The sequence below is a fragment of the Papio anubis genome, chromosome 13, assembly GCF_008728515.1.
Source record: "Papio anubis isolate 15944 chromosome 13, Panubis1.0, whole genome shotgun sequence".
Lineage (NCBI taxonomy): Eukaryota > Metazoa > Chordata > Mammalia > Primates > Cercopithecidae > Papio > Papio anubis.
Genome location: NC_044988.1, coordinates 76,193,499 through 76,220,516, shown reverse-complemented (window position 1 = coordinate 76,220,516; position 27,018 = coordinate 76,193,499). Strand labels below are relative to the sequence as shown.

General features: G+C 41.1%; 1 protein-coding gene across 1 annotated transcript in view; it reads right to left on the bottom strand.

Annotated features, from left to right (window-relative positions):
• ZNF462 (zinc finger protein 462) overlaps window positions 1–27,018 on the bottom strand; it is a 153,591-nt gene that overhangs the window by 60,489 nt on the left and 66,084 nt on the right. Inside the window, 5 exon segments of the mRNA XM_031654382.1 lie at window positions 14,828–15,019; window positions 18,538–18,656; window positions 21,674–21,777; window positions 23,537–23,701; window positions 24,468–27,017. Of these exon segments, the coding sequence (XP_031510242.1) occupies window positions 14,828–15,019; window positions 18,538–18,656; window positions 21,674–21,777; window positions 23,537–23,701; window positions 24,468–27,017 (3,130 nt within the window).

Genomic DNA, 27,018 nt, shown 5'->3' with positions numbered 1-27,018 from the left:
GTGGGTCCAACAAGACTTGTAGCAGAGGATACTGGCTAGGTCCCAAGAGCTCTGGCAAAAGGAGAAGTTTAGCGGGAAATTAATGAGTTTCATTTTAGAACCTTTGAAACGAAAGTTGAATGAGGCCCACAGATGGAGAAGGTAGGGAACAGATAGAACAGAGGGTCTCAGACTTAACATGAATGGTTAGCACTGGAAGTCCTGGTGGCATCAGAAGAGGGCAAGTAGACTTCATGTGTTTGTAAAGAGAGACAGAGTGCAGATAAGAGAACTGAGGACCAGACCCAAGTACATGTAAAGGGAGCAGGAGAAAGGTAGTAAAAACAAGGTACAGGGAAGGCATGATCAGAGAGGCTGCAGGAGAGCCTGAAACACATAGCACGACCAAAACCAAGGGAAGAGAATTTCCCCAGGAGGAAGGTCAGCAGTTTTAAATGCCACAGACAGAAAAAGAAGGATGAAGAAAGAGCAGCGGCCATGACCTTGTTTGACTGAAATCACTGATGATCCTTGTGCAAGCCATTTCATTATAGTCATAGGGATCAAGGTCATGCTGCAAGGAATTCCAGAGAGAGGGAGGGGGAGCCAAGGAGGCAGCAGGTGTAAACAGCAAGAAGGAATGCCTCCTTCCCCGAGAAAATGCCACTGCAGTTAGCCAGTATTAGATCACTTCACGAAAGTGGTTTCAATAAAATGCTGAAGGCAGAACATTGAGTCTAGCAGTTTACGAAAAGCAAAGAGTGAGTGGTGAGAAAGTAGAAGTTGGGATTATTGGTTTTTTCCTTCCAAGAGATTTGGAAGATAAGATTGCAGAAGGTCACATCCAAGAATGGTTTTAATATTTCAAACACAGAGCACTTTCCTGGGGCTCATATGTATAACCTTTTTAAGATTTGCCAGGGGAAAAACAGTACATCTAAGAACTGAGGCTTAGGGAAGCAGTGACACGGTAAACAAAGTTTGGAGTCAGACTGATGTGCCCCCTAACCCCAACTCTGCTGGATTTAACTATGACCCGGGGCACACCACTTAACTTGCTTAAGCCGATTTTCCTCCTTCCTAAACAGCAAGGAGCTGGTCATGGAAGTTCCTGTCTCATGGGATTGCTGTATGGCTTAAATAAAATGAAACAATGTTTATAAAGTACTCAGTCAGTAGACATGCAATAAGTGATAGTTATCATTAATTAAAAATGATCATCGATTAATGTCAGTAATAACCACAGTAATGATGTCTCACACTGGGACTCATCAATGCATTCCACTAGCCCATTAGAGTATCAAGTGCTAAGGAGTTTCTTGTGTGGGTGGTTTTCAACTAAGTCCTGAAGTTCAGGTAAGTTTATATCATCAAGGCTCCAGATTAAGCACCACCTTCCAAACACTGAATTGTTTTAGGCTCCCAATAAAGCTCATGATGTAAGGAAACTTCATTCAGCTTGAGGCTAGATGTGAAATTTTTTCCTTTTTTACTTAAACCCATTCTAGGGTTGATTAAAAATGATCATAAATTGACAACAAATTTGCTTCTACTGTAGTATTTTCATAATAGCTACTATTTCTACAGTAATTTAGAATATGAAAGTACTTCCATTGTGTTATCTCATTTGATCCTTGAAATAACCCCATAAAGTAGGCATCATTATTTTGCATATTAGCAACTGCAAGGCTCAGAGAGGGTAAATGCTTTAACTAAGGACATGCATGTGTGATACGGAGCTAGACAGGACCTCTGCCTAAGGCTGCACATTTCATTAACAACAATGTGAATGATACTTCCTGGACTTGAGCCTGCAGCAGCTTTCAAGCCAAATCTCAAACTCAGGGTTCCAACATCTCCAGTGTGATCTGTACACCATTAAGTAAAGATGATCTATATGGAGAATTGGGTTCAAAAAAATCATTTGCCCCTAATTTTCACTAGCTCCAGTTGGGTGAAAATGATCCCTCCTGGTATTTGCTCAATCAAAATGAACCCAGCAATACACCGCAAGAGTCACACTTGATGCCAGTACAGCACCACAACTCCAAAATTCCACTGGAAAAAAAAAGAAAAAAAACTGTTATGACTTGGGGAAGAAGTTCCATGGAACATTTGGATGCTTCCCCTGGGTGAGAGTGCCGGACTGGGGCCGAGGCAAGCAAGGCGGCCTGGGGTGGAACTTGGACAGGCTTATGGCGTCCTCAAATGTTGCAAATTCATTGCTGTCAACAACCCTCCTTCCCCTTTTGGATACAGGAAGCCCAGCAGCACAGTGAGAGCTGCTCCACCTGGGCTGGGGCTGTGAGGCTGGGCTGCTCTCAGTACTTTGTTAACAGTGGCTTTATATGGCCAGTCCCAGTAGAGTCACCTCTTTTCATTGGGATTATGATAATTAATATAAAAACAACCACCAATGTGTGCAGCATAGTATAGTTTTCAAAGCTGCTTTCTTACTCTTGTTTTCGCTTTATCTCAATTTAGAAAAGGATAATAAATAAATGAATAAATAAATCTTAAACCTACACTTGCACGGAACTACTTCTCTAACCTCAGGTTCTCCAACTCTTATTCTGCTCTTGGCAACACATAGTGGGTGATATCTGTTTACTCAACGTTCTCTCCTAGGCATGCCGTGATTTAGAAAATACCCAAAAAAATTAGGAGAGAAAGAAGTATGGTGAAAAGTACTATGTATCTTTTAGTTAAGTTATAGGGGTAGAGGCACATAATAATGAAGCTATTCAAAAAGTAACTAAAAAGCTTTCATTTTAAAAGAGAAAAAGCAAATCTTTTGAATATTTTATTTAAACTTGAACTTAGATTTCTTTTTTTTTTTTGAGATGGAGACGCACTCTGTCGCCCAGGCTGGAGTGCAGTGGCGCGATCTCGGCTCACTGCAACCTCTATCTCCTGGGTTCAAGCAATTCTCCCACCTCGGCCTCCCGAGCAGCTGGAAATACAGGCGCCTGCCACCACGTCTGGCTAATTTTTGTATTTTTAGTAGAGATGGGGTTTCACCATGTTGGCCAGGCTGGTCTTGAACTCCTGACTTCAGGCAATCCTCCTGCCTTGCCCTCCCAAAGTGCTGGGATTATAGGTGTGAGCCACCACGCCTGGCCTGAACTTAATTTTTTAAAGAGTTATTGTTTTCCAGACTTCTGTTATGGAGATAAAATAGCTAAGATGCAACAGGATACTGTAACCATATTAGCAAAAATCATCTTATTTTATTGTTCATATAACACCACACAGAATTTATCAATTTTAAAGTGCTAATAGGGAACTGCACTTATACTTCACTGTCTGCCTGTGGTTTAGTTATCATAATTATTATATCTCTTCTAACAGACATATTGATGACATTATTCTTGCTTACATGCAAGGTAGATGTGAATTTCCTCATCTTTCCTTCTCTCTATTCCTAATTAAAAACTTACCCATGGGCAAAATTTTAAAATACTATAAAATCAGAGTAACAATAAAATCACAACTCACAAGTACAATAATTTGTGATTGCCACAGCTACTAACCGTACAGCTGCTCACTCCCTTTAGTTTGGGATAAGTAAGATAGACTACAGCTATTTGCAACTTCTAGCACATTGGTTGTGGCTCTATTCCTGTCTCTTTCACTTAAGAAAATACCTTGAAATACTTAGGTGTAAACTGACATTACATAGGGATAAGTCTGACTCAGCTCAAATTTATTTTGAAAAGTAAATTGGATTTGTGATGAACAAAGATACCGTGGAAAACAGATCGGAAAAGATGGAGGTTAGAATCAGACAGACTGGCTAACATCAGAGGAAGGGCAGGAGTGAAGGTTATTCAGGGTTGGAGTCTGGCAAGTTGGAAACCAGAGGACAAGCGGGCAAGAGAAACCAGGATGCTGGAGAAAGCCCCTTTGAAATGGCTAACCCTCTGGTCAGGTCTAGGTTGGATGGGGAAGGAGACTACCTGCAGTGGTCAGAGTAAAGGCAGATTTGAGGTGCTGGAGACGGAGCTGTTATGGTGAATCTGGCCACAGGTGGGCAGCTGGAGGACAGTCAGGAAGGAGATAAATCTCCCTGGCTGAGGCGACTGAAGTGTCTGTTGAGTTATTACCATTGAGCGTAGTCTATTGTAATTCCAGAGCATGAAGGTTACATTTGGATTAGAAAGGAAGGCTGTGAGCCAGTCACTGAGTTCATAGAGGAAGACAAAAGAATATTCCAAAAGAGAGGAAGAAAATAAGCAGAAAGCAGGCATTTGAAAAAGGATCATTAAACAAAGGAAGTAGAAGTACTCTCAAGAGGTGGCAGAAAGTAAGGAAGGCACCCACTTGTCTCCCTGGCTGCTTGGAAAAAAAGGAATTGGTTGCTTCATTTGCAGAAAGTTTAAAGGGCTATGGTGTTGCCATTGGGGTGGGAGGAAGGGAGAAGTTAGTTAACTCAAGGACGGGGGAATGATCAATGAAACGTGCAATAATGTGGGATGGCACATCTTGCTATACACACAGCCAGATTCCATTGGCTTTTTCCAGATTCCCAGGCTTGTTCACACATAAATTGTTCTCTTGGCTTTCCTGGTGTGTGGTTGCTTTTGCTGTCCCCATTCAAAACAATTTAAGAAATATCTATTGAATGGCCTACCCAGGGCTGGGGCTCTAGAAATGAATAGGAAATGGTCCCTGACCTTGGAGAGCACACAGTTTAGCTGGAGAGACAGGTAAGGTAGCTAATAATTACAAGAATATTTGGCAAGTCCAGGAATGGAAATAAATGCAGGGGTCATCAGCTACCCAACTTACTTTGTATTTATCCTTTCACAAAATCTTATTTCTAGCCCATTACTCTGAACGGTCTAGACAGTCTGTAATCTTGATTTTTGTCTTTTAAGAACCGTTTACCAATACTGTAAATGTATTAAGTCTCAAGTAAGTAGTGAGGAAAGAGACTCTACTTGAGTAATTTTTGAAGAGGTGAGTGAGTCTCAAAATAAAATTAATGAATTTTTGATTGGCAAAGTCTCAAAGGCCTTCTATAATTCTGAGAATCCCACCTTAAATATATGTATATATATAATTTATTATACATAAAAATATATTTGAAACCTTTAAGTACTCAATATTTATTATTTGAAAAGGAATTATTTTTGTTTTGAAATATGAACCCTTATATTTCAAAACTATAGTAAGTCATGTGGATGGAACCCATCAAGTGACAGCAAAAACACATGAAAGAAAAATAGTTTGTGTAGTTCGGTTCCAGTTTTGTAAAAAAAACAAACAAACAAAAAAACAAACCTAAACTAAATGACAACCTATATTCGTATATTCACAGAACAAATATCTAGATGACTTCAACAATCTGTGAATAGAGATTATTCTGGGTAGGGAGAGGCTGGCATGATGGGTGACCCTTACATTTTGTTATGTATTGCCATAAAGCTGTTCTTTAGTCACGAGTTGGTATTACTTTTGTCATCAGAAGGTAAAAATTCTATGCAGCTATCTTAAAAGAAGATGACTACTACCCATGACTAATTTCGTTGCACATTCCTTCTTCAAGACCTATTGATGCTAGCTGAATGCACCTATAGCTCGAATGTACTCTGGCACTTCTGGAGAGGAAGGAATCTTGCTGCTTGTCTTCCTCATTGAGTGTTTCTTAACAAATCCAAAGTCCTCTTCCCAGTGTTAAGTACTCCTGTTGTCTCGCTCTCACTCTCCTTACCTCACCAATTGCCCTCCCACTAACCTCACCATACATCCTTTGTTCCAGCCACACTGGTTCTTTACAGTCCCAGGATCCTTTCTCCTGTATATCTGCTCATGCTGATACTCTTCCCTCCTTGCCTCTTTCCATCCACCTGCACACATCCACTCACCCTTCAAGGTCCAGCTTGAGTACTGCCTCTTCCATGAAGCCCTACATGACTCAATTCCTTCTCATATCCACAGCTACAGCCATTCAAATCCAGACACACAATTTCTCACTTTGTTCTATTCTGGTCTTTTAACTTAAGACTATCTGTACATCTGTTAACTTAAGCTCCAAATATCAGTAAGTAATAAATACCTGTCTTTCATTTCCTTTAGAAGATTCCAGAGCCCACAGACATATGAGCAGCCAAGCCTTCACCACTCTGGATCATTTCTTGGGTATGTGTTTTTGCTATTAGACTCCACTGAGGCACAAAGTTCAAAGGCACAGGCTTCAGAACTGGACAAACCTGTGAATGAAACAGCTCCACCACGTACACGCTTTGTGATGTCTGACTCACCATGTCACTCCTTGTGCCCTTCTCTTTCAAATGAGATTAATCATTTATACCTCCAATTCATTAGACATATTAAAGCAGATGACATATTTAAGACAATTGGCAGAATAAAAAAAAATTATTTTTCATCACTTGGGAACTGAACGAAGAGACATGCAGAACCCTTATGTAAACCAGAATGAATGACTTTCAAACTGGCCAAGGGGGAAAAACATAACTAGCAGTGCTAAAAATGAACACATAGGTGAAGAGTTTAGAAGGTCCTGCATCTCTCAATGTGGCTATCATAGCAGCTCTGGTGGAGGACTCACAGTGCATCAAAATAAAATATGATGTAAGAGAGTGACTTGTGCGAGTCATCTAAGAATGTTTTGTGTCCCCATGGAAGCTGAAGAACCTAGCCTTGGAATGACTTCTCCACAAGCAGTGTGCTAGGAAATGAAACCTTAGCTGGGCCCTACACTCTCGGCCAAATACTTCCTTTGGGTTGAACTTGATGACTCGGAAACTGTTTGCAAAGTGGAAGAGCCCCAGTGGCAGGAATACATCATTTCCTGGGCCTAAACAGAAAGGGACTGAATCCAGCAGAGGGCAAGCAGATTCTCCCACCTGTATACTTTCCCCTCATGTCACTTTTGGCCATTTGTTATTTCACCACTTTTGTTCAATCACCACCACTGGGATTTTTCTGTTGGCTGTTATTTACGGTTAATAAAACATGTTAACAAAAATATGTGTACATCATTTGGACATGCTTTCCTGGGACATACAATCAAAATGTATGTAATTTATTTTTTCCAAAAAAATAATTGTAGCTAAAAAGTTATTTATGGCATCTTATTCTCACCTCCATACTAATTTACTTTTATTTTATTTTTATGTTTTTATAGAGGTGGGATCTTGCTATCTTGCCCAGGCTGGTCTTGAACTCCTGGCCTCAAGTGATCCTCTTGCCTCAGCCTCCCAAAGTGTTGGGATTACAGGCATGAGCCACAACAGCGTGGCTCTTCCCACTTTAAAAAAAATTATTTGTTTACATACCCATTTCCAAGGACATTCCCTCGACTCTAGCAAGGCTGTTGCAGGACTTCTACTTCTAAATCATGGCTCACTCTTGTGACTTCTCCCAACTCAAATGCCCTTCCTTCTGCCTGTGTAAAATCCTCTCAAACAGAGTAGAAAGAGTGGAGAGACCTATGAGTCATAAGAAGTCTCAAGACAGTTTGAGGGATTTTTATCTCAAGTAAAATTGGGCTAAAATACTAGCTTCAGCTCCAGGGACAGAAAATTTGAAGTGGGCAATGAGAAGACAAGGAAAGATTCTTTCTTTTAAAAAATAACTGAGATTAGTTGTTTTAGATGATTCAGCTAATGACTGACTATATTTTCCTGCTAAAGAATAAAGTAGATTTCTTCCCTTCTAGATACTTTCCACAAATGAGGCCTGGAAGACTTGAGGTAATCTCCAAGCAGTTCACCCAGAGATGTGAAAGTCAGATGTGGAATTATGAAGCAAACTCCAGTGTTTCTGGGAACTAGTTCTGAATAAGTTTGGTGGTATATGGTTATATTTCTGATGAACAATGTTTTTGTTGGCATGGGAAGAGGGAGATGAGTTAGTTGACTAAGTTCCCAGGACACGGAAAGCCTACACTTGAAATGTTTTCATCTCTGGCACAAAGGATGATATTAGCCACAAAACTATGGCTAATTCAAAAAGTCACAGAATTTCCAGGCAGGTTGGTATCTTGGGAAATGTCTATCACATGACCTTTGAGTTCAGAGTGGTGATAATTTTGGAGGGTTGCTCTTTGCCACTGAGGTAGAGTTTTAACAGTTAATCCCTGTGATAATAGAAGATTCGGGGTCTTCAATGCCACTTTGCTCCACTGAAGTTGCAGACCTCTTAAGTCTTTACAGTAGAAATATAGAAATATAGTAAGTGTTAAAATGAACTTTAGGCCACATTTTGATGTAGAAATTCTGATATCAAAAAGAGAAGGTTAGTTAGTAGCTGGTCAGATAATTTTGAGACCAGCAGAACCTATTAAAAATTATAGTCAAGCCATTAAAATTATGTCTTACATCGCATGTGCTATAAACGATGTAAATTTTTGTACTTTACAATTAGTTATTCACTTGGGAGTCTCCATATCATGACTGTCATTTTTAAAGAAACCACCTCATTTTTTCTTTCAATCTGATTGCAACTGGAACCTGTGTGGAAGGGCTGATGCCCTAGCAACTAACTGGATCCTCTTAAAGGTTGAATTTTATGTCTGACCTATTTAGAGATCTGAAAAGCTTCTCTTCAAAAATAAAGCATCCCAGATCTTAATTTTTAGTTGTCAAGCATTGCTGCAGCCAAGGTAAAATGAGTTGATAGTTTGGAGCTAGACTCAACATAATTCTTAGAGAAGATTTTCCTTTTAAGCTTAAATGTAATTCATGCACTAACATTTTTTAAACTTTATCTAATACCTTACATTTCATATATGAATCTAATAATATATTTAGGTCAAGTTACATTTTTAAGTGACATCTAGGAGTATTCCATATGTTAAATATAAAGGCTCAGAATGACATTTGTTAAAGACTGGATTAATCTCATGGGTATTGCTGTAATTATTCCCCCCAATCATCTCATCTACGGCATAGGTTAGTGAAGTATCATTCATGGGCCTTCCCTTTGTTTTTGTACATACAGTTTTATTGGAGCATAGCCATGTTGTTTTTTTACATATTGTCTATGGTCACTTTCATGTTACAATGACAGAGTTAAGTAGTTGTGACAGAGACTGCATGACCTACAGTGCTGAAAATATTTTCTGTCTGGCCCTTTTTATAGAAAAAAAATTGCCAATAAGCTGGCACAGAAAGACAAATACTGCACATTCTTATGTCCTATGTAGACGCTAGAAAAGTTGATCTCATAGAAGCAGCAAGTAGAATAGTGGTTACTAAAGACTGGGAAGGGCATTAGGGTGGTAAATAGATATAAAATTATAGCTGGATAGGAAAAACAAGATCTAGAATTTTACAGCATCTTAAGATAACTAGAATAAACAACAACTGATTGTATATTTACTAACAGCTTAAAGAGCAGATTTTGAGTGTTTCCAACACAAAGAAATAACAAATGTTTGAGGTGATGGAAATGTTAATGGCCCTAATTTAATCATTACACATCACATGCATGTATCAAATTATCACACGGTATGCCACAAATATGTGTAATTATTATGAGTCAATTTAAATTTTTTTTTAAAGGAAAAAGTTTGCCAATCTCTAATGTTCAGAAAAACTGAGTCTCACCAAATGAGTCTCTTCTAACCAATATATTGTTTTAAAAGTCGATGGGAAAAGTTTTCAGGTAGAATAGAAAGCTCTACTCATTGACAAGTTTTGTTGGTCAGTTTATCACTATGTCGTCTTTGAATCTGAATTTAACTGCGGACAAACACTGTATATTGACAGAGACACAGAGAACAAATTAGCCCACTCTAAGATCAATAATTGTGTGCACTTGCTCCAAGAAGCAACTCTGCTAATAGCTGGCCATACTAGAAATGTTCATCTCTCCAGCTCCATCATACTTTCTATATCCCTCTGAGGGACAGAAGGGTTTATACCCTGTCTTAACCTTCAGCTTCTCCCCTATACAGAAGGTCTCACCATGCAGGGAACAATGACAACATTTAAAATGCTCTTTGTCAAGGAAGATCTTTTTATCTTGGCAGAGTAATTGCGTCTGATAATTAATGTTAGAGCATTCCCTAAAGTTTCATCTTCAGATTGTCTTTTGACCTGCCTCTTAAACGGAAGTGAAATAAACTCATCCTGTGTAATTTGGTTAGTGGAGTTAAAATGTATTTGAGGACCCAGTACAATTAACAGAACTGAAAACTGTGATGCTTCCAAGATATCATGGGTCCATGAAAAGAATAAGTATTTAGTAAGTACTTACCTAACTGTCCATATTGGAAAATTAGGGGACAGAAAAAATAGCATATCTGCAAGTACTAATAGAGCACCAGGAAGATGAGGGATAGAAGAGTATAATAAGAGTACGTTTGGGGCCAGTGAAAATCAATCCTTAAAGGAAGTGAAAGTCATGGACTAGTAGAGAAAAGCAGACAGGAAAGAAATCCATCTAACCTCCCAGCAGAGCTTACTGAAAGTGAGTAGAAGTACAAAGCAAGACATTAAATGTTTAGGATAGTAAGTAGAGAGATGGCAGGAATGTCAGTATTTGCTAGTGAAGCCACTGTGCAATGATGAAAGCATGACTAAATGGTGAACTTTGGATGCAACGCTGAAGACTTTGATGTGAGAGATAATAAGTACGTGTGGTTCCTTGATGAGAAATGTCTTGATAAAAATAGTGTTTGTCAAGTATTATTCTAGAGCTTAGAGGAGAAAAACCAATTGAGATTTATTAAAAAATCTGTACAAAAGGAAATTGCAAAGCTCCTTGCAACATTTTTCTATTAATTCATAATATCACAGACTTCTCTTTTGGGTGGACTATATCAAGTTCTATATTATAAATGGAGGGGTATCACAACCAAGTGTTCTTTGTGTTTTCTCTGGGTTGCTAACTAAGGCACCGGCAAAACAAACAAACAAACAAACAAACAATGTTACCATCATTCACCTTACTCACTTTGTACCTGGTCTGATTTTTGTTTTTGTCCTAAATGCATCATAGTAGCTATTTTCTAAAGCAGGCAATTCCATAGCATAACTGCATAGACAGAAGAAACAAATTAACTTATTAGTCCCCGGGAGAAACTAGAGGCAGGAAAAAGATGGAATGTCATCACTGGCTTGACTTAACACATAGTTGAATTTTAAGTTATATATCCATTGGCCATGTCCTGTATAGCTTCTCAGACCTAAAACAGATCTCATGGCTAAACTACGCTGTCCTAGTTTCTTGGTTATTTTACAGCTGTGCGTATATATGTATTTTTCTGTACTGAAAGCAGAGACTTGGAAACAGCCGGATAAAAGCCAGTCCTGTGTTGTACATGGCAGGAGAAAGAACACAGTAAACACAAACACAGCAGAGCATTTCCCTTTGTTGACAACCTTATTGTTTCCCCTTAATGCATTGTTTAGAATAGCAATTATGTGTCATTGCCCATTATCTTATAGACAAAACCAATACCATAGAGCCCTCGCTCTTCTTTCCAACAACTGATCATCATGAATATATAGAGGATTCGTGTGCTGGTGAAACATGTCAAGACTGACAGCTCAGAGCCCAAGAGCACGGTTGAAGCACAGAAGAGGTGTGCGGCCAGGCAGCTGGAGTGAAATCTCCCCTCTACCTTCTCATTTTTGCTTTCTTCGCTCTTCTCCCTCCTCTGGGTCGGGAGGGAGAGCAGCTTAGAAAGAACATCCCTTTTCAGGCTGTTTCCCTCTGCCAGAGAAGACTGGCTCCCTCTCAAGACGGCAAGCATTTGACCACTGCAAATAGCAGGAACATGTCAACTTGTTTTATTCACATCCCTCACTAGGGAATCAGAAAGCCAAAGACACACTGGTGATTTCCCTGGTTTTATGGATCTTGACTCCCCCCAGGCCTCCAACACATTTTTGGTTGGTGTGTTCACATTGTCCTGGCATCTGCAGTGTGGGAAACCTGAACTGAGAGCCAATAGCCCCACAGCTTCTCTCTATTAAAATGTGCAATTGGATTTCACATGTGTGTTTCTAACACCATTCAAGGCATAATTTACAGGCTACTATCTAGCCCCACAGCTGTTTTTCCATCCTGTAGACTTAGCTGTTTCTAGGAATCCACCATCCGGCTCCTTAGCAAAGTCTTCCTACTTTGGGCCTGCTTGGCCATTCTTGGCTATGCAAAACTATACAAAATCTATAATAAGGATTCAAGAAAATACTTACCGAATGAACAACTATTAACTACTCTTTCCACAGAATTATTCATTCATATGAATAGCCTTCTTTTTATTTACCTCATCTAATCAGCTTTTATGTCATCAAATTAAACTAATCACTGCTGATCCACTGATATAGGTCATTTATATACATTAAAAACAGTACAGGCCCAATGACTTCTGTGTAGGGCTCACTAAATAGTTATCACGCAGAGCTTTCAGTTACTATGTTCTCTCATAAGAAGAAAACTGAGAATCACTTTTATATATTGCAAATTATTTCCCTGTGCCTAAACAAAAACAGACTATCCATGTTATAGAGAGAGCTACTCAATATCACTTTGTCGTATTTCTATGACAACCATCCCTCCCCACAGTCTACCTCTAAGAATCTGAAATCACTCCCCAAACAGGTTAGGCCTGAGGCTTAGGGTTATGGTTAGTTCAAATGTAAGTGCTAATAATATCATCTAAACAATTGATTCTAAGTTGTGAGAGGGCCAGAAAAATCCTATACTCATTTCTGATTCTTCCGTGCATAGCAAAGTCCTCGGGAGAGAGTACAGGCTCAAGAATTTAACTGAACTCAACTCTTCTTAGTCTATGCAGAGGCTAACAATACACGCAGTGGGGTGGGTTTAAAGGATTCCCTTGACCTCTGACTGAGACCCACCTTTCAGGGAAGAAAGACAAAGGAAAAAGAAGGTATGACATTGAGAAAAACATCCCAGCGAAAGCCTTTGCTAGCAATGGCACTGAGATGAATCTGTTCCATTCAAACGGCTCCACAAATGTAGCTTCCATGTCAGATGAAAACAATTACTTAAAAATCACATTAATAAAGATCTTACAATGTGGGTCAAGTTAGATTTTGCCCTTCTGGTCACAATATACCAACACTTCCTGGTGAATAGAGTATTTCAGGTGAAAAGGGGACATTTTCTTTACCCTTGCACAGGTACTGTCACCCAGTCCTAGATGTACGACTCTAAATTTTCCCAGAAGAAAAAAAAAAAAAAACACCACAGGCTTCCTTCCACATTTTAAACTACTACACAGTAGCTAAGGAGATTGTGTGGTCACATCATCACAAGTCGTAGCCATCATAACAGGCCTTCTTTGTTAAACAGAAGTCCTTTAAGGCAGGGATACCAGTAAGGAGCTACAGTGTTGAACGCTATAAAGGATTTGCAAAGGAAAGACCACCAAGCTTCAAAAATGTTTTAAAAAGCAGCTTTTCATCTTAGGACTTACCATTTCATTTCCTCCCACAGGTGTCTGCTCACAGGCCTCATGAATAAACATTACTCATTTACTCTTTCGATAATCTGAGAATTAGACCATGTTGACAAGTTGGGCTGTCAGATCGTCAGGTTATCTGAAGAGTCTCTTGGTTTAAACACATACATTAAAAATAACCAAAATTCGTACTTGTTATAAATGGTCCCAAAGGCCAGAATTGCAACCAAAGGATGAAAAGTACAGAAATAAAACGGCTGTTTATTAAATACCTACTATGTGTCAGAGGCTGTATTAGGTATTTTACAGGTGTGTACCTTTTCTCATTAATCTCTGAAGATAATCGGTTGAGGTAGATATCACTATCCCCGATTTTACATATGGGAACAAGAAGCTAAGATTGCCCAGGGAAACGTGACCACCATTGAGAGAAGTGAGATTTCAAATCCAGGCTTTTGTTCGGCTTTCTTTCCAGTCCACTAAGCTCCTCCCAAGAATATAACAGTAGACCTTGGCAGACAGTCGTTCCTTGACCTGGGAAGTACTCAAGCTGATGGTAGCTAACTGGCTCCCGCAGAAGGGACTCAAGAACTAGAAGGGGTTGGAAGAGAGCAGGTCTACCTCGAAGAATCTGCAGACTTCCTCTACTTCTTTTCCAAGTAGCTGATTCTGCAATCATTTGAGGTGAGATGAGAAATCAAAACAGGTCTGCTTCCTGGTCTTAAAAAAACAATAAATAAACTATCCCTTTGCTTACTATGCCACATCTGCAGGCCCCAAGGTCTGGACTCTCTTTCTCTACCCTACAGCTTTGGTCACACTGCTATCAAGGAGACCCTCGCCCTGGCTTCCTGTATTTCTTCTGAAACTCCAAAACTAAACAGTAACACACTCCTCCCAACTCATGCCTCCTTAGCATCCTTTAGCTGTAAGAAATCCCTATGTCACCCCTAAGGTATCACGTGGCTCAATGAGACATACTTCCCCACTCATTCACCCTTTGCATTCCTACTTTGAATTTTGTGTCATTAATGTACATACCTGTCACCCCAAACACTTCACAGCACATCTTTTTTAGAACAAGACAGGATATAAAGAAAAACAAACAAATTGGCCTGGTACTCCATTCGCTTTCTTGCTTGAAACCACAGTGGAACGATTGAAAACTAATCCATCCCACCTGACTGTCTCTTTCCACCAGCAACACTCCCATGAGCACTGACTTCCGTTTTCAGCGTGGCGTCACACAGATGCTCAACAAGTTCATTTCCCCTTCCCACTCCAACTTCTACACCATTTCAACCTTTTCACATTTCTTCCTTCACTTGAACCATCATGTTTTCACATAAGATTTTCCTCTAAAAAGAATGACTGGCAGTGAATCCCAGCCCACCTCAACCCTGAGTGGTTAATTCCAGCTTGGAAGCCCATTTTTACCATTGGAGTCTTCCACTTCTTCAGCTGGGGTAGCTTTCTGGGAGGAGTGGTGGGAGTGTGAGGAGAGGAGACTGACGATCCGTGGCCTGGGAAGGGTCAGGGCTTTTCCGTGGACCTTGAGGGAGTGTTCCTTCAGCTGGCTGATTGTCATGGTGGAGAACGAGCACCAAGAACACTTGTAGGCATGCTCACCTGGAAGAGGATGGTGACAAGAAATAGAACAGGAAAAAGAGGGGAGAAGGGTATAAGGCCGGGGTGGAAACAAGATAACTCAGTTAACTCACGCTAGAGAAGCGCTTCTCAAGCTTCATGTTCTATGAACGAACCTCACAGACCAACAACCTGCCACAACCACAGTGCTCCTTTGGAGTGGAAACTCTTCCATGAGCTCCAGAATCTAGTGAACTGGTCCTTTTTCATTCTGGGCTCTACTTACAGGAGTGAAGCTATGAATTGATTCCCCAACAGGAAGTGAAACCCAACTGCCTATGATACCTCCTTTAGAAAAATTTCCAATCCCTTTTCCCCCCTCTCTACACTAGAAATGACCATGTCAGGTTTCATTCAAGGTTGCCTTTTTGTCAGTCACAGAAAATAATATGCTTAATTATTATTCCAATGATCTATTAGTGGCTTTTTAATCACAAAGTCATTCAGTGCAAGCTCTGCTGTGCTATTCTATTCTGTATTTCCTTGCTAACTATACACGTTCTCATCCCACATATATACATTTTTGGACCAGTTCACAAACCTCAGCACAGAACTCCATTTCCCTATCTAGTCAATAGCACAGAAATGGGCAAAAATAAGTCATTTCTCTAAGGAAGGGAGCTGTATATGTAAACATGGGGGTTTAGGGCGTACAGTGTGTGTGTATGTGTGTGTGTGTTTATCTCCAATATTCTTCAATAAAGAGTGCCTCTCAGTAAAAATAAGCACTATTTTTTAAATTAGTTTTATGCCACTGAAATGTAACACAGATCACCATGACCAAATTAAGTTAGAATGGGATTTACCTTTGCCATATGTTACCTTTTAAATTAATTACATTTTAAGAACTAAGAGTGTGAAGTGGGCATGCTTAAATTGTTGGATATATACACACTGATAAGATCAATTCAGAAAGCCATTTTGCTTTTAAGAACAATAGACACAGAAATGCTCATGTTTCCAACCCAGTAATTCCATTTCAAAGAGTAATAAGAAGATATCCTTTAATAAATATAAAGCTTCCTTAGAAATATGCATCATTTATGCTTGAAAAAAGTAAGAAATAACCTAAATTTACAACTACAAGGAAACAATTAAGTCAATCTTGGCATATCCTATTGATGATTTATTTTATTCAATTAAAATAAATTCTTGGAATTTATAATAACATAAAAAATAAAAGTAAATACAAAGGCTAAATATATATATTCAATGACATTAGTATTACAACTGTTAAAAATAATTATAGAGAAAATGACTGAAAGGAAATATATGAAATGTTAACAATAGTGGTATTTAGATAACAAGATTATGAATGACTGTATTTCTTCTTTCATTTCCAAATTTTCTCTAATGAACATGTACTTTTAAAATTAATTTTTAAGGTGACATTTAAAAGTTAGAGAAGAAAGAAGAGAAAACAGAATCATAAAGTTTTGTGGACCAGTGAAAATGAACAGAGCTGTGGTCTAAGGATTAAAAGCAAGAAAAACAGGTATTGGAAGATCATTCTTTGCCCCTGCTTTTCCGAGATCATTACTTTCCTGCCACCATGAAAATTACTAAATGGGTTCACATGTGAAGTGAGTATAGCATCCAAGTTCTATAATTAAGCCTTCCTCTCACCACTGATGACCCTCAGAGCTTGCATTTCCAAAAAAGTCTTGAAGAAAACCACAGAAAAACTTGAATTGCTCAACATCACGAAGCACAAGGAAGGACAGAAGTTCAAAAAAGTCAGAGGACCCAACCAGGAATACCAGTCAGTTGTATCTCTTTAGGAGTTAGATCACAATGCTGAGTATGATGTTTACTTGTATAGATATATATATATATGTGTGTGTGTATACATATATATATGACAATATATAGAATACTACTGCCCTCTTTATTCTATTTTTTCATTTTTTTTTAAATGCAAGCTTGGTTGTGTGAACCTTACTGGTGGCTGTGAGTTGCACGACCTGAGAGAGAATTCAAATCCAGATGTTTGGGTTAGCACACATAACCTTTTCTTCTTTAAAATAAAATAATCCACCTAGAACCGACAAGATGAGTCAAGAGTCTTTTAGAAAATGTACTGGCATTTTCGAAGCCAAGCCCCGCTCAGTCGCTCAAAGCAATGTCATGGAGGCCAAGGTTCCAAGGTATGTCAAGAACTGAATTACATTGCTCCCAATCTCTCTTACTGGATGCACTCTTCTTGCCAGCCAGTGAGCACAGGGAGCCAGTTTGCTGGGTCAGCTCCAAGAGCAGACACTTCAGCTTAATATGCTGGCATCAGTGTGCAGGCTCTGATGCTCTCTTCAAGTCTTTCCCACAGGCGGAATCATCTTTTCCCAGCTCTCGCTGGTAAAAGTGCTTTTGACGAGGCTAAGGCCTATGGGCAAAACTCACCAGGATAGTGTCCCAGCTGGATAATTTACAATATACACAAGTTAGAAAAGAGTGATTTGAACCCTGAAGCCACTCACTTCATGGACTTTAGTAGAAATTTCCCAGAGACAGAAAAATACAAAAAGATAGAGAAAAGCCCCTGTAGCTAACTTCCCTGTCCCATTCCTGACTCCTAGTGGAGTTTGGGGCAGCTGGGAGCCCTGGGCAATTTTATTGCATTAAGTCAGTTCAACAAACTCCAACACTCAGAAGATAGTGAAGAGACATGGTCCTGTTTACACAGAGTATGAGGAGCTAGCAAAAGTGAAGGACTTAGGTTCTGAGCGGTTCTTACAACACTGTTCAGAGTGTGACCAAGGGTTATACAAGGCACAAGGGATGTGGCACGATGCCTCCCCTTTAGGACTATTGTAGGACCAAAGAAGATGATGCATATAACATGCCTAGTGCAGAGCCTGGTGGGTAAGGGATGTTCATGACACATCAGACGTCAACAACAGTGGTCTTCAGATGAGATTATAGATGACTGACTGTGTTTCTTCTTTCATTTCCAAATTTTTTCTAATGAATAATGAGATGGAACAACAATATGATAGAGACCAGTACAGCTCCTGGACACTCACCATCCAGTCATTTTCTATCTTATGTACAGAAACGTATCTAAGGGTATCTTTGAAAAATCTCACACACCTTGAGCTCCCTTTGCCCTTTCTAACTTCCTTAAGTTGTTAACTTTATTTTAGCTGGGAAGTCTTTTTAGTACATATAATGATTCTTGGCAATAGCATTAGAAAGTATAGGCAATTTAGAAATTTCTGTAAAAATTGCCAACAGTCTAATTCTAACTTGTTAGTAGCACGAACAAACTAACTATAACATGGGTGACATAGGCTTTGTATTATTTTGGATTTAGGTGATTTTGTTTAACTTTTACTTTTTTCTTTATTTTTTCTTTACTAGGTGAAAATAAAACTGAATATACATCCATCCCAAGAATAACATTCTCAAGTGTAAGGCAGGACAGTGTTTCACTCAATAAAGACCATCAGGTTTCAAACTCAGAGAGTGCTAAAGAACTTGTGCATCATCAGTGCACAACTCACCAGCATGAGCTTTGAGTATATGTGTTTTCAGCCGGCTGTTATAGGAGGACTTGAAGGAGCAGAGTTTGCATCGGAATGGTTTATGGTGTCCGTGGTGCGTTTGCATATGGCGATCCAAACTTGATGTAGAAAGGAAACAAAAAGAAAAATGACAAAATTAAAAATTGCATAGAGGATTTGCTCATTGCCTTTTTTTCCAGGAATCCTACTTTTAGGTCGTTCAAAGCCTTTTTGTTTACTTTTCAATAATGGCATTTATCAATTTAATTAATTAATTTTCAAGAGTTGTACCTACTCTAAGAGGACAGGAAGCTAAAGGAAGAGATCAAGAGATTTTTTTTTGGACTTAGAGATATGGCAGTGGTAACAGGTCATGGTAAGAATCTTTATTGTCCCTTCTTATAGCTCTGATAATTGGAAGAGTGTATCTAAAAAGAGAAGGTACAATATGGGTGAATTCAAGCTTCCTGCCAAGCCAGTGAGAGTGCCTATCAATTAGTCCTCTAACTTATTCAAATAACAGAATGGGAATTAGAGAAATTTAGCATTTGAAAAGAGCTGACTTTCTTTTTGAATTCTAATTCTACTTTCATTGTGAACACTAGAGTGAGGAAGGGAGGTTTCGAAGTGGCTGACCTTCTTGCAATGGGCTGTCTTGTTTCCAGGGTCTATATTAATTTGGAGGCAAAGTGCATGCATGTTTAAAGGAGTCACATGGTCAAAAGGCTGCACATCCCTTCTGATACACACAGCCATGTTTGCTGTAAGTCTTCCAGAAGCAACTTACAAGGGAGTTATTTAATTACAACGAACCCCTAGTACTTCATAATAATTATTAGCCTAAAAAAATAATAAATCTACCAAACAAGGTGTGGGAAGAAGTTCTAATTTGTATCAGTACTCCAGAGAACTAAAATCCATTCTAAATGCCTCATGTGGGAACGGTACTGCTACCATTTCAACATATAATGCTCTCCTGAGCTCCAAAGCAACATTTTCAATTGCCCCTGGACAGCTCCCTCTGGGTGTCCTTTAGTTATCTTTAACTCAACCTGTTCTAAACAAACCCATCAGAGAGTTGTCTACAAAACAAATTCTCTTCTTCATTTCCTTGTTTCTATAAACAGCACTAACCTTTCTCCCAGTTGAGTAAACTGAAAACCTAGGTGCCATCTGTATTTTACTTTGTCCCTCATCTCATGCATTGAATCAATTTTTCCAAGTCAGGCAAATCCATTCCTTCAATCATTCCGTAACTTCTTGAACTAGCTACTTAGCTACTATTATTGCTTCTTAATTCCTTGTCCCCAGCCCCCATGGTTTTTTTTTTTTTTTTTTTTTTTTTTTTTTTTTTCATCTCAAGAGCACACACTATGGAGTCAGACTACCTGGGATAAAATCTCAGCCATTACTTATAGGTTGAGTGACCTTGGGCAAATTACTTAATTTTTCTAGGCTTTACTTTTCTTATTCATAAGATGATAATAATGGGGCCATACCTTAATGGAGCATTTGAGAATGAAATTAAGTAATACTTAAAGGCACTTAGTACAGTGCCTGGTATACAGTGAGATGCAATAAATGTTACCAATTATAATTATTTTACTAATTTGACTCTTCCTTTTACCAGTAATTTAAATTATGAAATACTATTTCCTGGCATTTAAAACTCCAAATGTGTCTCCTTTAAAGTATTTAGACCTTATCTTTCACTATTCCTTTACATGTAACTTAAGGATTAGTCAAACTGAACCCCCAGCTACGGCCCCAGTCAGCTTCACGGTCTCCTCCCTCAGCTTTTCCTCTACATCTTATGTACTTTCCAAACTACTCAAGTCCTATTTTTCTACTTTAAGACTTGACCCAAATGCTCCTTACTCCATAAAACCTTCCTGACTCTTCCAAAGTTGACGTAACATTTCCCTTCTTTGACACATTATAGTATTTTACTGGTATTTTCAAAGACGTGCTTTATTTTACTGAGTCAGTGGGGTTTTTTTTTTTTTTTTTTAAATTTTCATAAACCAACCCTTGACCCTAAATTCCCTTGGGCCACAGACCATGGCTTGTGTCTTTATATTTCCCCAAAGTACACTACCTAGGACAGGATACATTCATTTATTCACAATTATTTACTGAAGTTCCACTGTGTGTCAGACAAAGTGATAGATGCTGTTCAATAAATACTTCATGAATTGAAGAGAACCCTACAAGTTTTATGCCAATGTATGGATCTGATGACAAAGATTAGATATTAGGCTCCAACTCCGTCTCAAAAAAAATAAAAATAAAAATAAAAATAAAGTGTTTACAACCCATCCTAACCTCTGTGAAACCACCACCTCCTTCTTCTGTTCAACAACCACTAACTGGCCCTTTATCTTTTGTAAGAAGCAAACGGTCCATCATTTATTTCATTAAAAAATTTGTTTTAAAAAGCATGTCAGTCTTAGTCACCTTTATCCAAGACTGTCCAAATGCATTATTGAATATTTATCTCTCTTTTATATGGCTGAAAGAGAAAGGCAACAAAAAGTTGTTCTTAAAACCACCTCTCTTTCCATGGCCCCAAAAAGCCTTACACACTTGTTCCAAATTTACACTTTCAAAGCTGTGATGAGTAATAGGAAGCTCCCTCCCCTCAATCTCCCTGTATGTCAAGCAACTCTTTGGCATCCATGAACTTCTTTACCTTTCAAGGTCTCTTGAAAAATTGCAAGCAACGTTTCTTTGGTCACACGGGTTAACAGTCCTAATTTTACCTCTTTCGCAAATCAGTTTTCCAAATGGACTTTACTTCCTCAAACAATGACTAGATTTTGACTGAATGTTTGACAGATGAATCAGGAGACTCATCTACTCTCCACAGATGCATTTTTCCTTTGGGTAAATCATAGCGATTCCTCCAATTCTCATTTTTAAAATGCCTGCATTTGCCAGATCTAATGCCATCCGATCAATCTCCTGTTCTCAGGCCCATTTTACAGAAAAGGTGACTGAGGCTCCAGGTAACAGAGCAGGAGGTGTGAACCATGAGTGGGGCCTTCTTACTCATTCAAGCTTCTGCTTTTGCTTAGTGCCTTCCACTATGACATCTTCCCCCAGTAACCACTAGTGACCCCCCAATAGCACTTACTTGTGCCTGAAAGCAGAAACAAAGGAGCAATACTGGCAGCTGTACTTGTCCTCGCGGGTAAACATGGCCAGGGCCAGGTGGCTCCTCTCATGAGAACGCAGCCCCTGCATGGACATCAGGACTCTGTCACATTGACTGCAATGGTATCCCCCCGGCCGGGTTTCATCCTCCAACATTCCATCAAGCAAGCAGTGTTCACCATCCACCCGGCCCACCAGGGCGCCACTGGCGTCTTTGGCTGCTTCCAATCCATCCAGGAACAAGTGGGCAGGGTCATCCGCCTCCTGCTAAGAGAACCACACACACACACATGCCCCACCAACAAAATAAATATCCATCATCATTGCCCCCAGCTTTCTTTTTCTCCCTTCATTCTCCCAAACTCAACAGCACTTCTTGTCAAAGCTTCCTCCCCTGCCTCTCCAGCTACCTTTAGAGGGAGAGCAAGCCCAACTGTCATTCCTCACGCAGTGGAGGTGATTTTAGAACAACATACCCGGACACAGGTTGCTACTGTTTGCGAAATGTGAACAAGGGCTTCTCCCGCTCTGAAGACACTTCACTCACTTCTTCCCCTTCTTAAAAGAAAATTCCAACTGCAATCCCATCTAAGATGACATAAAATTGGGCTAGGGTTGTGGCTCACAGAAAAGAGAGGAAGAAAGGAAGAGAACGAAAAGCAAAGTAGTATGGTCATTGAGGAGCCTTGGGCCATTATCTGGAAAGGAAGCAAAGCAAAAGATCCTACTGTCTGCCCCCTACCCTGTAGATGGTGACTTCACTCTATGACTGGAGACTGCTGCATAATCAATTCAAAAAATTAAGGAGCAGCCTAGTTTTAAGTCACCTGTTTTTCGAGATAGTTCCTTGGGTTACTGATTACACGGGAAAAGCCCTTCTGTCTCTCTCACGTGATCCCAGGAAACGAGCCTGGGACACACCGCAGTGGTGTGTGAAAGAAGCTGACCGCTGATATCCCTGGGTTGCCACTGTTCTGCCAAAAGACAGAAAGCTTCAGTCTTCAATGAAGAAAAGTAGAGACTTTATCTTCATGGTAAATTGGCAAAATAGGATGTAAGCTCAAGAAGGGCAGATGACAAAAATATATTTGCATGTACCCATAGAGAAAGGGCAGAACCCTGAAACGACTTCTGTTTTAATAAATAATAGGGCTGAGCAATATTCTGGAAGATGGGGATGGTGGCTTAGTTACTGACGTGGTGGCTGCTATTAGGATTATGATGTTCAAAACAGGTGGCCTAATAAAAGTTAGAGGGAAAAGGGAAGACATTTGTCAGCATCATATGGGAGAGGGGATGGAGGAGACAAACCAAGGCTTTCAGGGTCAGTTGTGACTTGAATGCTTTTAGTTTTAATGTCTTTTGCAGTCCCCAGAGGATCCAGGATAAGAAGACAAAGAGATTCTCCTAGGCTTTCTGCATCCTCAGCCAGATGAGAACAGTAAGAAGTCAGGAAGAAAGAGGAGCAGAAGACGATGGGAACAGAACCCACTTGATTCCTCTCAAGAGCTCGGGCAACTTGGAAGAACGAAGAGCTAATGGCACTAAACGCAGAAGAGAAGGACGACCTGAAGCCTCCCAGACCGAGAATCCTGGACCTTCTGTTGCCACCAAACTATCCACGTGGAAGGAAACCAGATCGAAACTCGACCTTTCCCTGAACAGAAAGATGAGGAAGGTCCAACCTGCAAAGAAATCAAAACAAGCCAAACCAATCCAAGTATAATTCAGGAATGCCCACATTCTGAGATGCTCTTTCCTGAGCTGCTTTAGGCAATGGGGTTAGTAAGTAACTCGAATCGCTCACACACAAGAATGCTCATCCAGACCTTCCAGTTCTCACCTTCACGGCAGCTGACACAGCTGGGACATTGCCATACTGGACGTGCTTTCGGAGGTGATTGCAGATGGCTCGGAGCGTTGGGTGCACTTCCACACAGAATTTACATTTGTAGCCCACCACTTTCCTCTCCTTGATCTTTGGCACCTCTTCTAAGTGACCAAAAGGCTGGTAAAATACAGTGGTAGCCATCAGTACTCCGAGCCCTCCCTCGATTGTCGGAATTTATTCTTGCAGTTTATTAACATATTTTATTTTAAAGCCGATTATCAGGTTAAAAACCAAGGGAGATATAGGCGAGTATTTTTATATAACAAATTTGTCAGCATCATGGCACGCTGCCTACTATGCAAAGTCTTTGGAACCCAAATACGTTACGGCTTGTGAGTAGAGAAGATTTCTGTGCAGAAGCTCATTGTCACTGCCACTAAGTTATCTGGTTTTCAAACCAGTTTCAACTAGGCAGGTGAAACGTTGCATAGTTGCGCCATTAATGAACTTCTTGATAAAATAAAATCTACTCCTGGAGACGTTAGGTTCGTGTAGCAAACACTGAAGACCAAGACATGGCTGAGAAGTGCTAATGGTACCAAGAGACAGCCCACACTGCCTTAGGAAAGAGCGAGCGTTGTTGTAAAACTAGGCTTCAGATAAAGCTACTTGGCAGAAAGACATACATAGAAACCACCCCAAACCTCCCCTGGGGAGCCATGGGAGGAGTCAAAGGGAAGGAGGGAGGGGAACGGGACCAAGGAGAGGGATGAGCACAGAATGGGAGATAATCAAGCTCGAAATGTTTAATTGACTTATTGAGCTCTCTGGCAAGCTAAGTCACTAGGAAGCCTGCAGCAGTTTGGCTGGCAACGAAGAAGTGCATGTGGGCACCAGTGATGAGAGGCCTCCTGGGGGAAGGGAAATCAAAACATATCCTTACCCTCTCTTGTTTGAAATCTGCAAAAGCACCATCTGCATATTTCTGCTTGCTCAAAAGCTGTTTCCTCCTCTCCTGACGTTTGGCACGCTTCTGGAATTCCTCATTGTGAATGTTCAAGTGTGAGGTCAGCTCGGCTGTGCTTTGCAGTTTGCTATCACAGTGCTTACACTGGTAGGTGGAGTTCTGTAAGCGGGGGCCGTTGCCCAGAATGATGAAGTCCCTCTTTAGGTCCCGACTGTGGTGGTCAGTGTAATGCATGCACAGCAGCTCTGCAGTGCTAAAGGACAACTTGAAGCATTTGATGCAGCGGAACGGGAGCCACTCGATTTCCTGAGCTTCACCCTCCACCTCGGCTTTCTCAAAGCTGCTTCTCTCCTCTTCTTCCATCAGCGTGGGCTTCTCATGCTCATCTGCATAGACGGCCGTGAAGTAGCCCCCCAACTTGCTGGCGTGCTGCTTCTTTGGGAACACCCCTGGGTGGCGTTTCATGTAATGCGACACAATGCCCTTCTTGCTGAACGACTGGAAAGAGCACAAGGAGCACTTTTTCTTCTCCACTGCCCGCCGGAGTTCCTCGCTCAGCTGAGGGGAGTCGTCCTTGGGCGGGGATGGGATGATCACTTTGTTGGGCTTGTCACTGATGGTCCTAGAGGCTGCCAGGCAGTGAGTGTAATACGCATCAATGTCGTGGCGCTTCTGGTAGTGGGCTGCCAGACCTTTGCGGATGGGGTTGGTGTAGGCACACAGGGCACACTTGAAGAGGTTGTTCTTGCCTTCCGGCTGGGCTCGGACATTATTGTGCTTGATGCGGTAGTGCCTGGCGATCCCCTTCCTCGTGGAGCAGAAGTACTTGCAGAGCTGGCACCGGAACACAGTGTGGGAGACCAGGTGGGAGGTAGAGAAGTGAGAAGTGGACACGGGCTCCTCTCCCACCTCCTCCTCAGTGATAGAGACTTGGGAGGGGCTCACTTCAGTGGTCATCTCAGGCTCAAGGGGGACTGGCAGCTTCGGGGGCGACTGGGAAAAGACATCAAATTCAGGCTGATTGTGATACTTCTCGTAGTGGATTTTCAGTTTCTCCAAAGTGCCATGCGTGTACGGACACAGTTTGCACCGGTAGGCGCCATACCCTTGCTTGAAGATCCTGCTTGTCTCCTCCACGTCGTTCTGGGATATGTCAGCAGACTGCTCTACGTCGTGCACAAAGTCCTCAGCGGTCACCTTGATGGACGGATGTCGCTTCTGGTAGTGGGTCAGGACACCGTGGATGCGGGTGTTGATGTATGGGCAATGCCTACATTTGTAGACGGCACCTGGGTTGATGTCAATGTCCTGGGCAAAGTCAGCAGCCTTCACTTTCATGCCAGGGTGCTTCTTCCCATAATGGGTGAGAAGACCGTGCAAGTTGTTATACTCAGATTGGCATACCGTGCACTGGTATGGGGTGGAGGATATGGCGGGGTTGGCTGAAGCTAGCTGCAGGCTTTTCTCAGGTGACAGTCTTGCATCCTCTGGACATTCAGCTTCCTGCTCCGGGAGAGGGGTGGGTATACTGTTTTCACAATTCACAGGGCCTGCCAACTCTTCGGATGAAAGAATGGGCTTCTCCACAGCATCTTTCTCCTTGATGATGTCCAACAGCACTGACTCATCACCATTCATGGCCCAGGGGTGGAACGCTTGGTAGTGATTAGTGATGTCCCAGATGGAGACAGCTTCAAAAACACAGTCCCTGCATCTGTAGGTTTTGGCTTCGGCTGGCATTGTGAGAGAGGGAGGGGATGGGTCTGGCCCAGCCCACAGTTTAGTAGCCATGTAGGTGTAATCAACATAGTGTTCTGGATGCCTCCGTTGGTAATGCAGGAGCAAACCATTGGGCTCCGTATGGGAGTAAATGCACCACTCGCAGTGGTAGCCAGCTTCTATCAAGCCATCTAGAAATGCCCATCGCATGATGGACGTGACTGTGGCTTTCAGGGCGGGGTGGTCTTTCTTGATATGCTTCCTCAGTGCATAGAAGTAGGGGGAGGTATATGAGCACTGCCTACATTTGAGTGCTCGGAGTTTCGTTTTGTCCCGCTCTAGGTTAGAGGCAGAGACAAGCACGCAGCTGGCAGGCTTCTTCTGATTTCGGTCGCAGAGGCTTCGAATGGTGGCTGTATGCTGCCGGATCACATCTGCGTTGGCCTTGAAGTCCCGGTGCTTCTTCTGATAATGAATGAGTACCCCTTTGACCGTCCGGTTCCCATAATCACAGTGCTGGCAAAAGAACATCTCATTCTCCACAGGAGGGCCATCTCTCTCAGAACTGCTTCGGTTCAGCTGTTGCATGGGGGCGGGTGGCCGGGGGGAGCCTTGGGGCCCTTCGACCCCTCTCATCATTGCAGCTGTGGGAGGAGCCTGTCTGATATATTTGGCAGTAACCTTTATTTCTGGGTGTCTTTTCTGGTAGTGGACAAGCACTCCCACAACTGACCGATTGCTGTAGGAACAGTGTTTGCAGTAGTAAAGCTCAGTACTGAGGTCTGGTGGCGGGGGTTGTGGGGGGGGG